The 17,479-nt window shown below is 50.4% G+C and overlaps 1 protein-coding gene across 1 annotated transcript; it reads right to left on the bottom strand.

The window, feature by feature from the left end:
- Positions 1 to 1,681: 1,681 nt before the first annotated feature.
- LOC309675611 (olfactory receptor 14J1-like) lies at positions 1,682 to 2,653 on the bottom strand (the record flags this gene model as incomplete). The annotated part of the gene is made up of 1 exon (XM_082487939.1): positions 1,682 to 2,653. One exon carries the CDS (start codon positions 2,651 to 2,653, stop codon positions 1,682 to 1,684), a length of 972 nt encoding a protein of 323 aa, XP_082344065.1.
- Positions 2,654 to 17,479: the final 14,826 nt, after the last annotated feature.

Below are 17,479 nucleotides of genomic sequence, written 5' to 3'. Positions count from 1 at the left end.
ACAGCCCCTGAGCTGGTGGTGCGGCTCTGCAGAGCCAGGGGCTGTGGTGCCCAGGGTCATGCTGGTCAGGCTGGGAGGCAGACCCAGCTTGGGTGGCTCCTGCCCCCTACACCTCAGCACACAGATGAGGCCCCTGCAGCTCCCGAGAAGATCTCAGACAAACAAGTCAGTGCAGGGTCCTTTATTTTGTTTAAATATACAGAGAGAGCAGGTCCTTATTTATACAAAGTCTCTGGATCAAACAAGACAGGCAGATGCTGACATAGAAATAGGATAAAGGATGGCTCTGTTCTTTAGTTGACAGCATTAGTAAAACCCAGAAAAGCTAAAACCCGAAGAATCACAGAATCACACAGAATCACAGAATTTTCAGAGTTGGAAGGAACCTCTAGAGATCATCTAGTCCAACTCCCCTGCTAAAGCAGGATTGCCTAGAGCACATGACTCAGGACTGCATCCAGGCGGGTCTTGAAATTCTCCAGGGAAGGGGACTCCACAACCTCCCTGGGCAGCCTGTTCCAGTGCTCTGTCACCCTCACCGTAAAGAAGTGTTTCCGTGTATTTGAACGGAACTTCCTGTGTACTAACTTGTGCCCATTGCCCCTTGTCCTGTTACTTGGAACCATTGAAAAGAGCCTGGCTCCATCCTCCTTCAACCCACCCTTTAGATACTTGTATGCCATAATAAGGTCTCCCCTCAGCCTTCTCTTCTCCAGGTTAAAGAGTCCCAGTTCTCTCAGCCTTTCCTCATACGGGAGATGCTCCAAGCCCTTAATCATCTTAGTTGCCCTTCGCTGGACTTGCTCCAGCAGTTCCCTGTCCCTCTTGAACTGGGGAGCCCAAAACCGGACACAGTATTCCAGTTGTGGCCTCACCAGTGCAGAGTAGAGGGGGAGAATGACCTCCTTTGACCTACTGGCCACATTCTTCTCTGTGCAGCCCAGGATTCCATTGACCTTTTTGGCAACAAGGGCACATTGCTGGGCCATGGATAATTTACTGTCTACCACAACCCCTAGATCCTTCTCCTCTGAGCTACTTCCCAGCAGGTCCGCCCCTAACCTATACTGGTGCTTTACATTCTTCCTCCCCAGGTGCAGGACCTTGCACTTGCTTTTGTTGAACCTCATGAGGTTCTTCTCTGCCCAGCTCTCCAGCCTGTCCAGGTCACGCTGGATGGCAGCACGGCCCTCTGGGGTGTCAGCCACCCCACCCAGTTTGGTATCATCAGCAAACTTGACCTCATCCAGGTCATTAATGAATATATTAAAATTGGACCGAGTATTGACCCCTGGGGGACACCACTGGTTACAGGCCTCCAACTAGACTCTGTGCTGCTGATCGCAACCCTCTGAGTTCTGTCCCGCAGCCAACTCTCAATCCACCTCACTGTCACCTCATCTAGCCCATATTTCCTCAGCTTCCTAATGAGGATGTCATGGGAGACAGTGTCAAAAGCCTTGCTAAAGTCAAGGTAGATGACATCTACGACTCTCCCCTCATCCAGCCAACTAGTTATAACATCATAGAAAGCTATCAGATTGGTCAAGCATGATTTACCCTTGGTAAATCCATGTTGACCACTTCTAATAACTTCCTGTTCCTCAACGTGTTTGGAGATGACATCCAGAAATGAAAGGAAAAACCTAGCAAAGAAAGTCTGGGCCTGTAATGAGTTACATCATGTGTGATACATAGAACAAGATGGGCAGTTCATTGTTGCTTCTGAAAAGAAACCAGTCATCCATTTCCTTAGGGCATCCTTGAGCTCCTGGTTCCTCATGCTGTAGATGAGAGGGTTCATAGCTGGAGGCACCACTGAGTACAGAAATGACACCAACAGGTTCAGGGATGGGGAGGAGACAGAGGAGGGCTTCAGATAGGCAAACATGGCAGTGCTGAGAAAGAGGGAGACCACTGCCAGGTGAGGAAGGCATGTGGAAAAGGTTTTGTGCCATCCCTGCTGTAAGGGGATTCTCAGCACAGCTCTGAAGATCTGCACATAGGACACCACAATGAAAACAAAGCACACAAATGCTAAACAGGCACTAACAACAAGAAGCCCAACTTCCCTGAGGTAATCTGAATGTAAGCAGGAGAGCTTGAGGATGTGGGGGACTTCACAGAAGAACTGGTGCAAGGCATTGCCTTGGCAGAGGGGGAGTGAAAATGTATTGGCTGTGTGCAGGAGAGAATTGAGAAACCCACTGCCCCAGGCAGCAGCTGCCACGTGGACACAAGCTCTGCTACCCAGGAGGGTCCCGTAGCGCAGAAGTTGGCAGATGGCAATGTAGCGGTCATAGGCCATGACCGTGAGGAGAAAATACTCAGCTGAAATGAAAAAGACAAAGAAAAAGAGCTGGACAGCACATTCTGCATAGGAGATGGTCCTGGTGTTCCAGAGGGAATTGGCCATGGCTTTGGGGAGAGTGTTGGAGATGGAGCCCAGATCAAGAACAGAGAGGCTGAGGAGGAAGAAGTACATGGGCGTGTGGAGGCGGTGGTCGCAGGTGATGGTGGTGATGATGAGGCCGTTTCCCAGGAGGGCAGCCAGGTAGATGCCCAGGAAGAGCCCAAAGTGCAAGAGCTGCAGCTCCCGAGTGTCTGCAAATGCCAGGAGGAGGAACTGGGTGATGGAGCTGCTGTTGGACATCTGATCCCTTTGTTCATGAGGTTCTGCCAAAGGAGGAAACCACACTCACAAGTTAGGGCTGCTCTGAGCAAATCTCTTCTCATTCCGCGTGTCCTATTCTCCTCTGTCCTTCCCAAACACACATTGCCTTCCTCCTTCCTTTTAAGACCTTTTGACTTCCCCAAGTGTTGAGCTCTGCTTTGTGCTGGCCAAACACGACATGAGGAGGAGTCTTCTGCCCATGGGCTTGCGAGCAGTCACCCCTGCTCAACAGCAGTGGGCATCTGGGAAGGGTGTGGCAGCTTCTGAAAGTCGCTGTTTGCCTCGTCGGTAATCCCTGTGTCATGAAGACAAGCTGGTCAGCATTTTCAAGCAGGAGGGTGCCAGGGAAACTCCCAGAAGTGCTCTAAGTGCAGTGATCTCAGCAGAGTCATCTCACCCCCGAGCTCCACACTGCATTTTCCATAGCCCCACAGGTTTGGGTGGTTTGAAGGACTTTGGTCCCACGGACACAGCTGCATGGTGGTGTTGGTGTGTAAGCCTCACCTGAACCCCCTCTTCCTAGAGAGTATGCGGGTAAGAACAAGAGCAATATGGACAGGAGTGGAAGATGGAGAAATGCTCCTGCTGAGGGAGGACAGGGACCGATAGCACTAAGGAGTTTCTCCTCCTTGGTGTGTGGCTGCTGAGCAGGCACCTCAGCCAGAAACCCAACAGCCTTGATGTCAGAAGCTCTGCTGGGCAAGAGAGGAGACCGGGGGGTTTTCAGTAGAAGGTGCCCTCATTACAGGAGATGGCAGGAAGGTGCCCGAATCACCTTCTCATGGCACATGGGAGCTGCTCCCTCTGGGAGAGGAAAGAGGGAAAGAGCTGTCCCTGCTGGGAGCTCTTTCTCTGGCAGCGCGTCTCCTCCCCGGCAGTGCACACAGAACCCATCACAGACACTGTGTGCTCAGCTCTGTCCCGCAGACACCTCCTGGCAGCAGAACACTGCCCAGGAGCATCCCTGTGGGCACAGGTTCTGACAGGAACATCTGACTGACCCTGATAAGGCTGGAAAGGTGATGCTGGGTGCTCTCTGTAAGATGTAGGATATGGATTTTTCTTACTCCCTGATTTATTCACCTCTAAGTGAAAAAGATTTGGAGGCTCTGTGCCTTCTGAAGAACAGGGAGACAAATCTCCACGTCTCACTCCCCACCCACACACACAAAAAAGCAGAAGACTGAAAGCACAAACTCCTTCCGTTTCAGGTAGCCCCTGCCTTGAGGTTCTTCTTGAAAAGTTTCCTCTGCTACTGCCCTTGAGCTGTGAGCAGCCCTGACCCACGCAGTTCTCTCTCGGCAACACCCTGTCGTGCAAGGAGTTGCTACTTCCACACACACCTTCTCCCCACAGCACCTCTGTGGGAGCTCCCTGGGCAGGCAGAGAGCTGACCCTGGCAGGCGGCAGAGTCCCTGCCCCAGCACACAGCCCCCGGGGTGCAGGGACCCTGCTGGCAAGGACAGCCCTGCCCACCCCTGCCTGCACACCCACCTTCACACATGGCAGTGGTCCTAAGGGGAAGGCAGCTGTCGTGCCCTGTCCCTCTGAAGGCACAGCAGGGCATCCCTGCTCTAGAGCACATTCTTCACCTCTACTCTAGAGGAAGTGTCAGAGCCCTCCTGAAAGATCCCATAGACCATGGGAGGAGCAGCTTTTGGACATCTTTCCAAAAACTGCAGCTGCAATTGCCCTAACCCAGAGACTTACCATGTCAAGGGCTTTGAAAGTTTCTCCCCTGCAGTGAGCTGTCAGCATCCTCCCTCTCCAGAATGCCTTCAACCTCTCTCTGCTCCCTGCTCTGCCCTCGCTGCCTGCAGGCAGTGCCCTCAGCCCTGCTGCGCTGTGCAGAGGAGCTGCTCCTGGGCAGAGCTGTCTCTCTGCAGCGCTGCCCGCTTGCCAGGAGCTCCTTCTGTCCCAGCAGCCCGGCCCAGCTCAGCAGCAGAGGACCAGCCCACGGTGGCGCTCTCTCTGTCCCCTCTGGGCTCCCTGGAGGTGTCCCTGGGCTCCAGGGGAACCTGCTGGGAAACAGCCTGAAGGAGTCCCTCGTGTTCCCTCCCTCAGCTGGGGAGAGACGATTCTTTCCAGCGCTGTTTTTTCTCTTACCAGAGTCAGATTTGAGTACTATAAAGCCTTTTTCCTTTCCTGTCATTACTCAGGACATTCAAACAGAGACAGGAAGGGATCTCCTTTAGCCCTGGTGAGGGAAGGGAATCAACAGAGTCCGTTGAGGCATTTCACCCTGGGATCAACTCTTTGGGCTTTAAAGGGGACTGAACTCCATTCTGTGCAGATGACAAACCCATAGGAGTTTGGGTTCCTCTTGCTTCGATCCTGGAATGCACAAAATAGGCACCTGCATGTGAGCTCCTTGTCTCTGCTCCCATGGTCACTACTCATGGGTAGAGTTTGAAGGAACGTTAAAGATCATCATGTTCCAACCCCTGCCTTGGGCAGGGACACCTCTCAGTTGACCACGTTGCTCAAAGCCCCGTCCATCCTGGCCTTGAGCACCTCCAGGGTTGGGGCCTTCGCAGCTTCTCTGGGCAACCTGCGCCAGTGCCTCACTACCCTCACAGGAAAGATTTTCTATCTAATATCTAATCTAAATCTACCCAGTTCCACTTTAAAAGGGTTTACCCCTCGTCCTATCACTACAGTCCATGTTCAGGAGTCCCTCTCCACCTTTCCTATAAGCCCCATTTAGGTACTGGAAAGTGCTATAAGTCTCCGCAGAGCCTTCTCTTCTGCAGGCTGAACAACTCTCTCAGCCTGTCCTCATAGGAGAGGTGCTCCAGCCCTCTGCTCATCTTTGTGGCCCTCCTCTGGACTTGCTCCAACATGTCCTTGTCCTTCTTCTGTTTGGGGCTCCAGAGCTGGACGCAGCAGTCCAGGTGGGGTCCCACGAGAGCAGAGTAGAGGGGTGTAATCACCTCCCTTGACCTGCTGGCAACACTGCTGGGCATGCAGTCCAAGATGCGGTTGGCTTTCTGGGCTACAAGTGCACATGCCCCACTATGTCCCAGTATGTAGCCTTGGCAAGTCCATGCTGACTGCATTTGGACACATTCTTCTCTTTTTGGTGCCCAGAGATGTCACACACAAGGACTCTGACTGATGGCACACTCCTTACCAGTTTGAGCTCTACAGCCAGTAGTTCCTTGAGTGGCACTTTTGGCCTAGGTCAAAGTTGGTTCCAACACTTGATTGTCCTCTCTCACAAGAGACCTCTATCAATCCAATGACCTTTCAAAAATTATATTCCGCAGAAATATTGATCTTCCCCTGCAACTTCATTCCACTATTCTGCCTGTTATACAGTGCATTTAATGTCTCTCATCTTTCAGACCTGTATCACCTGTTTATATACAATGACCATTTCTAAAGTCAGCTTTTCAGATGCAAACTGTCTCAACAAAGGCCTTTTCTATTGCACTCCACTTCTCCTGCCCTTACTCTTTGGTCATTCAGAGTCCTGTCACCTATCCAGCTGCTGCTTTGAGCTTCAGGGAGTTACAAGTTTGCCTGTCTTTCCATCGCCTAATTATCTCCTTTAGCCAAGTCTGTAACTATATCTATCTTTTTGTACCTGTCCATCTAAAGCATTTCTGACAAGATCATCCCTTGTAGCAAAGCAACCTCATTAGAAGCAGCTTGTCCTGAGCATCTGGTTGCAGAGGGTGTTTTATTGTTTATCAAACTTGATCATGCTTTACTTTTCTCTGCTTGCAAAGAGGAAAACTCCTCCTGTGCCTGGGTGCAGCTAGGTCTCTGAGGAGCGCAGGAGGGAGATGGTGCAATGGAGCTGTAACACCCCGCTGCAGACTTCAGTGGAGAAGTCTGAGGTAAGGAAAAGTGATGCAAATCCCAGCTGGCCAATGACAGGGATGGTGAGGAAGGGGATGTGAGGAGCAAGGCTGTCCATACAGTCTCAGACCTCAGGGGACTGCTTTTCCTGGCTGCCCAGACCTCCTGAGAAGACCGTCTGCATCAATATCAACTGCTGACTGCTTCTATCCCCTCTTCTCTCTCTGAAAAGTTCATAAAAAGAACCTTTGAAATAAATGAAAAAATATTTTCTATTAGGTTCTCTTTAAAATCTTCCTTCTAAATTACACTGTTAAACAACTCCAACTAGCTCTATTGAAAACTTGAAGAAAATTACAGGGAGAGAAATAGCTCGTTAGGAATTTCTGTCCCTTAACGAGCCCCATGGTGTATTGGGCCCTGACTCCATCAACCTCAGACACTAAGAGGAGACTGAACAAGTGCTCAAGAAGTCCAAGTCAGAAGCAAAGCACCTGGCAGCCTTGATTGGCCCCACTGAGGGTCGTTACTGCCAAAGACTCCCCATGGGCTCGTTAGAGGAGATAACTGGAGGCTGTGGCTGTAGGTAGGCAAAGGCACTGTGCAGGTAGCTGTAATGCCAAGGAACCCCTTGGCTTGGTTGATGCAGCAGAAAGGCCAAATCCTGACCCCCAGGCCCTGGGAAGGCAGGTCCTGCCCCTCACTGGTGGCTCAGGGCTCTTCCTGGGGGTGGTGGGGTGTGAGGGTGAGTGAAGCCGAGTGTAGGAAAACCGCACACCACCTCCCGGCTTCCCCAGGCAACAGGGAAGAAGAAGCCAAGTGCAGAGCCTCACCAGAAAGTGCCTGTGTTATGGTTTGAGAAACCCCTCACAATTTTTTGTCATTTAGACAATCACTCTGTCACCCGATGACCCCTGCCCACCCAGGAGCGGGGAATCAGGCAAAAAACAAGCAAACACATGGGTTGAAATATAAACAGGTTTAATAGACAAAGATTGGATAATTTACATTAATAACACTAAAGAACCAATACAGATCCAGATAGCAATACAAAATATACAAGGACTACACTCAGCCACCGATATCAGTCAGAAGCTGTGCACTCAGTGGACAGTAAATGTGGGACACTACGAGCGCTACGGCTTCGGGAGGAGGGGGATCTGGCACTGGGCAAGAAGTTCTCAGGATGGCAGCCATCAAGGGAGAGAACGAACTTTGCAGCAAACTTTCTAATCGATATTGAATATGACGATGCTCATGGTATGAAATAACCCTGTTGGCAGCTTGGGTCAAGTGCTGAGGTCCCCGCACTGGGAGAGCTTGAAAACACTGAGACCTTGAAACCCACACACCACAGCTGGCTATAAAGTAAATATAGTCACAAATTCAGACACTAGAGTCCTCTAAAAGTGCAGTCTCACTCAAATTACTGTTATATTTGTCTTCTAATGTATATATACACACACATAAAAATATAATTCTCTAAAGCGATGAACTATTCCTTTAAGAGGTCCGGTGAATTTCTGTAGTTCAAAACGAGGAGTCCCATCTATCATAATTGTCAGCAGAACTGCTACCCTGGACTTCCGGAGGGCAGACTTGGGGCTGTTCAGGAGCATGGTTGACAAAGTCTCCTGGGAGGCAGTCCTCCAGGGCAAAGGAGCCCAGGAAGCCTGGATGTTTTTCAAGAAGGAAGTCTTAAAAGCGCAGGAGCAGGCTGTCCCCCTGTGCCGAAAGACAAGCCGTTTGGGAAAAAGACCGGCTTGGCTGAATGGGAGCTAGGGTGGCAACCTAGGGAGAAAAAGAGGATTTATGGCCTTTGGAAGGGCAGGCCACTCATGAGGACTACAAAGAGGTAGTGAGGCTATGTAGGGAGAAAATCAGAAGGGCCAAAGCCCAGCTGTTCTAGCCTAGCTGTTCTTAGCTGTTCTAAACCTGGCTTCTGTTGTCAAGGGCAACAAAAAAAGTTTCTATAAATGTATTAGCAATGAAAAGAAGACGGAGGATAATCTCTGTCCTCTGGTAGATGGGACCGGTAACATAGTGACCAAGGATGAGGAAATGGCTGAGGTACTTAATGCCGTCTTTGCCTCAGTCTTCAGCAGTAGAACCAGTTGTTCTCTGAGTGCCCAGACCCTTGAGATGGAAGACAGGGATGGGGAGCAGAATGAAGCCCCTGTAATCCAAGGGGAAATGGTGAGGGACCTACTTCAGCACCTGGAGGTACACAAATCAATGGCACTGGATGGGATCCACCCAAGGGTTCTGAGGGAGCTGGTGGAAGTGCTCACCAGTCCACTTTGCATCATTTATGAGCAGTCCTGGCTAACCGGGGAGGTCCCAGCTGACTGGAGGTTGGCAAACGTGACACCCATCCACAAGGAGGGCCGGAAGGAGGATCCAGGGAACTACAGGCTGGTCAGTCTGCCTGGGAAGGTCATGGAACAGATCATCCTCAGTGCCATTACACGGCACATGCAGGAGAACAGGGTGATCAGGCCCAGTCAGCATGGGTTTGTGAAAGGCAGGTCATGCCTGAAAAACCTCATCTCCTTCTATGACAAGGTGACCTGCTTAGCTGATGATGGAAAAGCTGTGGATGTTATGTACCTGGATTTTAGCAAAGCTTTTGACACCGTTTCCCACAGCATTCTCCTGGAGAAACTGTCTGCTCATGGCCTGGACAGGTGTACTTTTCGCTGGGTAAAAAACGGTCTGGGTGGCCATGCCCAGAGAGTGGTGGTGAGCGGAGTTCAATCCAGTTGGTATCCGGTCACAAGTGGTGTCCCCCAGGGCTCGGTGCTGAGGCCAGTTCTCTTTAATATCTTTATCAATGATCTGGATGAGGGGATTGAATGCCCCCTCAGTAAATTCGCGGATGACAGTAATCTAGGTGCGCGTGTTGATCTGCTTGAGAGGAAGTTTGCTCTGCAGAAGGATCTGGACATGTTGGACTGATGGGCCGAGGCCAGTGATGTGAGTTTCAACCAGTCCAAGTGCCGGGTCCTGCACTTGGTCACAACAACCCCATGCAGCACTACAGGATTGGGGCAGAGTGTCTGGAAAGCTGTCCGGCAGAAAAGGCCTTGGGGGTGTTGGTGGACAGCCGGCTGAGCATGAGCCAGCAGTGTACCCAGGCGGCCAAGAAGGCCAACAGCATCCTGGCCTGTATCAGGAAAGGTGTGGTGAGCAGGACTAGGGAGGTGATCATCCCCCTGTACTCGGCACTGGTGAGGCCTCACCTCGAGTACTGCGTTCAGTTTTGGGCCCCTCACTACAAGAAGGACATTGAAGTGTTGGAGCATGTCCAGAGAAGAGCAACAAAGCTGGTGAGGGGTCTGGAGGACAAATCTTATGAGGAACGATTGAGGGAACTGGAGTTGTTTAGCCTGGAGAAGAGGAGGCTGAGGGGAGACCTTATCACCCTCTACAACTACCTGAAAGGAGGTTGTAGAGAGGTGGGGGCTGACCTCTTCTCCCTGGTGACAAGTGATAGGAGGAGACGAAATGGGTTTAATTTATGTCAGGGGAGGTTTAGATTGAATATTAGGAAACACTTTTTCACTGAACGGGGTATTAAACATTGGAATAGGCTGCCCAGGAAGGTGGTGGATTCACCATCTCTGGAGGTGTTTAAAAAAAGGGTAGGTGTGGTACTTATGGACATGGTTTAGAAGTGATTTTGTCCAGGTAGGTTAATGGTTGGACTTGATGATTTTAAAGGTCCCTTCCAACCTCAGCTATTCTATGATTCTATGATTCTTCAACACGTACTGCTGAATGGTGTTATTGCTGCCTGGGCATTTCCCCTTGTTGAACTTGGTGAAGTTCAACCTCTGCTCCTTTCTCCAGCCTGCTCAGTCCCTCAGCAGGGCAGCACAACCATCTTGTGTAGCAGCAACTCCTCTCAGTTTCATATCATCTGCAATCTGCTGAGGGTGAACTCTGCCCCACCATCCAGGCCATTAACCAAGTTGTTAATGAGTGTTGGTCCCAGTGTCGACTCCCCATACACAGATGTAGTAAATGACCTCTAGCTGGATTGTGTATCTCTGGTCACAACCTTCTGACCCCAGGTGTTCAGCAAGCTTCCAATCGACCACCCTTTCACAGACCATAGAATCATAGAACCTATGACAGAAACTCCTGTATTATTTTCTGTGTTCTCTCTCTAATCATAGAGATCTCCAGTGTCAATAATGGCACTTTTCCCCTGTTCAGCCCCACATTGCCTGACAGAATTCGGGGCAGCTACTCAATTTCATGTTCAAACCTGGGCCCAGAGAGCTACATGAGACACCAAGGCTGGCATGGACCACACGGGACCTACAAGAAAGCAGTTCCCATTCAGGGTGGATGCATCACAGATGCCCCAGACAGCATGGCAGAGACTGCTATTTGGTGTCTGTTCTGTTGTCTGATGCTGTCAGTCAGAGGCATCAGTCAGAGGCATCAGTTACCAGGTCTGTTCTGAGACAAGGCCTGACCTTTCTCTATCCCACAGCAGCACGCATTGCATGGACATGAAGCACACCACACAGGCATCTTCACTCCCTCCCTTGGTGATACAGTCAATGAAAAGACCAATAACTTGAATAGTGTGCCTGAATACATCTTGTCCTAAAGGAGAGCACTGTCCAGGCACAGCAATGGTCCATATCAAAACTCAATTGAAACTTAAAAGGAATTCCAGGGCACCAAGATGAGCTTTTGCTACTTCAGGAATAGTTAAAGAAGCCCAAGGGATAATGTAGCACCACTGCTGAATTTAGTAGGAGTAGGTGTAGACGTAGATTCCTGAACTGCAGATCATGAAAGACTGACCAAGCTTCTGGAGAAGCAGCAAACCTGCAGGTTTCTGAGGGTGTTGGCGGGCCCTGCTGATGTCCCTCACTGAAGACACCATGGAGGGAATGAGCAGACAAGTTTGTCATCCCTGGAGGCTGGTGAAGCGGGAAGTTGGAGGAAAATGAAATGTGAAGATCATTGTTAAAGCCCTCAATGTGCTTCGTCAAGCAGGATGACCAAGCCCAGATCCCAACTGTCGTGTAAGAGCATAACCTCATCAGCTGAAACAAGTGAATACTTTTAATAAAGTGTCAATGTTTTCCCATGAGATCGAATTGAGGAGTTTTCAGGATGTGCATTGATAGCAAGAGGAGACCTATGGACATTCCCCTCAATTTGCATTGTCAGGACTCCCTCTCTCAGGTTCTGAATTTGATCTCCCTCATCTTTCACGTATTTCCACCTCTCCTAACTAAACTGACCATGTCTGAAGGCACCTTTCCAGCAGCCCATCTGCACAGAAGCACTTGTGATTGCTCTCTAGATGTCTTTTCCCCTTCTTCTTTCATCGTTCAGACACCTCTCAACAATCCAGTTGCGGCTTTGAGCTTCAGGCAGTTAAAAGCTTGTGGGTCTTTCCAAAATCTGTGGCTATCAGTCTTCAGGAACCTCTTTACTTTTGTTGATTTTATAATTTCCATCTGTCTAAATCATTTTTTGCATGGTTATGCATTGTGGAAGGTGAACCTCATTGGGGACAGCTTGTACTTGGGATAGAGTTTTTGAGTGTGTTTTGTGAGGTGAATCTGTTATTTGGTTTATTAAAAAGAAGGACAAGTCCCTCTTTTCCTTTGTGCCTCCAGGTCTCTAAGGAAAGCAGTAGGCGCTGGTGCAAAGGAGCTGTAACCTCCAGCTGCAGACTGTGGTGGAGAAGTGTGATGTGAGGAAAAAGGAGGCACGTCCCAGGTGGCTGAGGAGAGACATGGTGGGGTTGGGGAGGTGTGGAGCAAGGTTGTCCATGCTGGGTCAGACCTCAAGGGACAGCTTCTCTGACCAGTCCAGATCTCCTCAGGAGAGACCCTGGATCAACATCCATCAGAGTGCAGCTATAGCCTCTCCTCTATTTTGAAACCAGTCTTTTTTCTTAGAAGCACTTTGAAATCTGTCTCCATAAGTACACTAGGAAGCTGTCCAATTAACTGTACAACAGTACAAGGAAATTGCAGGAAGAGACATGTCTTCAGTGTAACAAGCCCCACGGCATTTTTGCTGCTGAGCCCTTGAACCTCAGGTACTGAGAGGAGATTGCACAAACCTCTCCTGAAGAAGTCACAGTCAGCAGAGAAAAAGTCCCTTCGAGTATGACTAAGCCCCACTGAGGGCAGTTACTGACAAAGCCTCCCCAGGGACTCATTCGAGCAGACAACTGGAGGCCATGATTGTGGGTAGGCAAAGGCCCTGTGGGGGCAGCTGCGAGGATGAGAAAACCCTGCCTTGGCTTTCTGAAGCAGAAAGGCCGAGCCCTGAGCCCCAGGCCCTGGGAAGGCAGATCCTGAGCCAAGGGTTCGGGTGCACCCTTGAAATATCTTTGCCAATGTGGTGGTCACACTGCTCCCGCGCTTATGCACCCTTGCGTGTTCATCTGATGTCCAGGTTGTGGTATTCATGGGTGGGGACTAAAGAGAAAGGAGCCCCTGTGTCCCAGTATAGATCTTGTCCAGGGCTTGGAGCCTGACAGAACCATCTAAGGGGCAATGGGAAAGGGCTCCTGCTGCTGCAGAAAATACAATGGCTTCCAGAGTATGGGGGATACAAGCCCACCAGGCAGTGATGGGGACCACACAGCATGCTGGGTGCCACACCTCCCATCATGACCCCCATCCAGGACAGGGGTTAGGGGACCAGGCACCTTGGCTCTGCTGGGCATCTTTCCAATGAGTCCAGAAATCCCAACCCAGGGGAGAGAAAAGCCGAGACATTTCACTGATGAGAAGGCAAAAGCTGTCTGAAGCCTTGGGAACGCTACTGCAGGCATCCCACCACCTAGGGAAGAGTCCAGGAAAGTTTCCAAGAAGAAAAGACCTCACAGGCACCTAACACAGCTACAAACCTGATCCTTGCTTAAAAACATATTCACAAAGAAATGACTTCACAAACACAGATCCCAGTCACGGGCCTTCTACTGGCCAGTCACCTCACAAGCGGTGACCTCACCAGCAACCTCTTGCTGCTGTCATGTTCCATACTTGGGACCTCACAAGTACCAAGCCAGGCCATCAACCCTGTGCTACCCTAAGAGGTGCTCTGAAACACAGCACGTCCAACACCTCTGAGCTGGCTCATGGTCTCTCAGGTTCTCCGGCAGCAGCACCCTCACAGTTGGCATTCAGGCCATTTGCCTGTTGCTGACCTGTAAAGGACTCAGGCAGAAGGGACCTCCAAATACCGAGCTCACCTGTGAGGCTGGTGCTGGCCTCTCAGGAAGTAAGACAGCACTGACCTCCAAATCCATATCCAGGTGATCTGCCTGCTTCTGGCCTGTCAGAGATTGTGGCAGCACTGACCTTGTAATTAACATCCAAACCATGGGCCTGCTGCTGGGCTGTCTGGTATTCATGAAGGAAAGACCTCATGGGCACTGAACCCAGCCTTGAGCCTGGGGTTGGCCTGCCACCTGCAGAGACAGCTGTGACCCCAAAATGAGCATCCAAAGCAGACGCTGGCTGTTCAGGTATGTGGGACTATGGCAGAGGTGACCTCACAATAACATGCCAGGCCTTGGGCAGCTGCTGGCCTGTTGCCTTCTCAGGCAGAAGGGACCTCACAAGCATCTACCCTAGACATAAAGCCTTTCGCTGGACTTTCATGTCCTCACAGTATCATGTAGACTGAGAGAGGTCTTTGGAGATCATCTACTTCAATCCCCTGCTTAAAGGGAGTCGGCCAGAGCAGGTTGCTCAATAGCATGCCCAGGTCTGTTTTGAATATCTCCATGAATGGACACTCCACAGCCTCTCAGGGCAGCCTGGGCCAGTGTCCTGCACCCTTGGTGCCACAACCTTTTTTCTTAATTCAGGTGGAATTTCCTGGTTTTGAGCCCTGGGGCCTAAAGCGTGTGCCCTGTGTTGGAATGCTGAGGCAGGTGGGCTTCTTCAACCTGGTGAAACTCCTCCAGTGAGGGTCATCATCGTCACTAGAAGTATTGGAGAGAGACTGATGGGAAATGATAGGTATAAACACACTGAAGGATTTAGCTGAAGAGCCCATTAGACTGCTGAAAGACAAGGGCGGGCTTCTAGGTCCCTGAAGCGCAAAGCAGCACCTGGGTCGTTGAGAGGGATCAGACTGAACGAGCAGTAAGGGGAAGAGGAAACTGGAGAGCAATGGGAAGGGCATAGGTCCAGATGGCCTGCTGAGAAGGTGCCTTTAGACCTGGTAATTTTGTCAGGACAGGTGGAAAGAGTCAGGAGATTAAATCCACAGGATCATGGGCAAAGTCCTGCAAGGCAAGTCCAGGGGAAGGCCAAGATTTCTTCTCCTGCGATTAATACAGTGCCTGGAAATTCCCATTCTGGCACGGTGGGAAAGAATTGCCATTTTATAAAAAATATACCATCATCTCAGCTGATGAAAAGGTGCTCATGTGTTTTGAGAAGTTGCAAGCAGTTCCAGGCAGACTTCAGATCTCTGACCACGGACATCCAGGGCCACCTGTAGAGGCCCCGGCATAGCTGAGGTGTTGGTCTGGGACAGGCCAATGTCACACAGGACCTGCAGGAGGCCAGAGCCTGCCAGGGCACCTGCATGGGCACCAGGCGTCTGTGTCTCTGTGACATAAGACATCTGTGTTTGTGCAGCTGCACCCACCCAGGCTCTGAAGATCCCTGTCTGTCCTGCTTTGAGGCAAAACAGAACAAACTTTCTGTTCAGTAATTATACTTTCCAGTGGTCTCTTCTAACTAGCTGCACTCTCTGAAATTAACTGCTCATTCTTCAGAGAGTGTCTGTTTCCAGAGCCACAAGGCCTCAGTGGTGTGCAGAGAGGCTCCTGCTTATCTTTATTGCTGTAACACCCAAGGGCAGCTCACTTGGTTCTGTGCCACACTGGAGGGTCAGAAGCAGAAGAGCACCGAGTGGTCACATCCGAGGGAAGGAGCGGACAGCACAGGTGACCCAAAACTGATCAACGGGGTATTCCATCCCATCTGCCTCACGCTCAGTGTAAAAGCTGAGGGATCAGAGGGTCAGCCCTCTTCATTCAACGGCTGACATCTGAGGAGGACTCTGTTTGGCTGTCAGACTTTTATCCCAATCTGCATTTTCTGGAATCCAGATCCGGAATCCAGTTCCCGTCCATCACAGAATCCAGTCTGGAACTTTCCCAGCGCCTGACGGTGAGGTCATCATCATCCAGAGAGCTCGATACAGTTTACATATAGTGTATCTATATCAGTATTTTCTTTTTTATTATTATTATATTATTAATATTTACATTAAAGTAGTTTAGTTTTTAAACTCAGGTGTCCCTTTCTCTGTCTCCCTCCTCTCCTTGGAAAGAGAGGTTGTGGAGAGCATCTGTCGTTTGTTTCAGTGCCCAGTCTGGACCAAAGCATGACACACCCTCACAACTGGCGTTCAGGCCATGTGCCTTCTGCTGGCCTATCAAGGACTCAGGCAGGAGATGGCCACAGAGCAAACTTCAGCCATGAACTGGGACGAGTGGCCAGTGCTGGAAGGAGCACTGCCCGTGGGCTCCACTTTTCTTCTGGAAGACGTCACCTTGGATGGTCACTCATTCTATGAGCTGCCGCTCACTGCCCACCCAGGCTCACACACTGTCCCTGCAGATCCCCTGAGCTCTCCTGGCAGCTCCCGATTCCTCTCCAGGATGGCATCTGCCATCGGCCCCACTGCAGGTGGGGCAGCACCAGTCAGATAAGTCAAAGACCAGTTGCTGTCTGAGTGGACATGTGCAACCATGTAGGGAGGTCTTCACCCAGCCCTTGGTCCCTCATGGATCCTCTGGGACTCTGAGCCTGTCCCCCTCAATCCATCAAGAACCACAGAAGAGAAACCGTCCTTTGAGGGAGCAGCTCCCTGAGTGCATTCCTGATACCAGCTTTGGAAGAGTGTTTTGCCAATCGACGGGGTCAGCAGAAAGGACACAGACACCAAGTTAAAAAGATAAGCTGATTTTACTTTAGTTAAAAGCAGCATAACGAATAAGCAAGACAATGCACCTAATCATTACTACATAGAGTTAACTATAGTGATTAAGGAAGATACATCACCAATTGCCCTGATACTTTACCATCATCCAGATCCGTGCTTCAGATGGGGAGCCCCGTCACAACGAAGCATCGGAGAACTGCTCCCGGCAATTGGGAAATCCTACACAGTGTGTCCACTCATAGGTGAGATCTCTGTCTTTGCTGTGAGAGGGTCCTTAGCATATTATATAATACTGACCGATGAAGTATTCTGTAAGCAGCTGGCAGAGGTCTCATGATCATCTGCCCTTGTTCTTGTGGGGGACTTCAACTTCCCAGACATCTGCTGGAAATACTACGCAGCAGAGAGGGAACAGTCATGGAGGTTCCTGGAGTGTGTGGAAGACAACTTCCTAACACAGCTGGTGAAGGAACCAACTAGGGGAAGTGCCCTACTGGACCTACTGTTTGTTAACAGAGAAGGTCTTGTGGGGGATGTAAAGGTTGGAGGTTGCCTTGGGCAGAGTGATCACGAAATGATAGAATTTTCAATTCTTGATGAAGTAAGGCGGGCAGCCAGCAGAACTGCCACCTTGGATTTCCAAAGGGCAGACTTTAGCCTGTTTAGGAGCATGGTTGAGAGTGTCCCTTGGGAGGCAGTTCTGAAGAGCAAAGGTGCCCAGGAAGGCTGGGCATACTTCAAGCAGGTGCTCTTAGAAGCACAGGAGAAGGCCATCCCAGTGTATCGAAAAATGAGCAGATGGGGAAGAAGACCAACCTGGCTAAATAGAGAGCTGCACTCTCAAAAAAAGTCCCCCCCCCCTTTTTTTTTTTTGCAAGTACATTTTTAGGGAGAACATTCTCCCACAGAGGGAGGTGTAAGGAGGACTAGATGTGTAGAGACGCGCAGGTCACTAGTGGGCAAACCAGCTCTCCCGACTCTGCTCTAGGGGACACAAAGCTCTTTTGTCCCTCAGGGCTCAGCAGTGTTCAGGCTAAA

This window comes from Vanellus vanellus, assembly GCF_965231255.1.
Source record: "Vanellus vanellus genome assembly, chromosome: 9".
NCBI lineage: Eukaryota > Metazoa > Chordata > Aves > Charadriiformes > Charadriidae > Vanellus > Vanellus vanellus.
The sequence above is the reverse complement of the archived record's forward strand: the minus strand, read 5'-3'. Positions and strand labels throughout refer to the sequence as shown.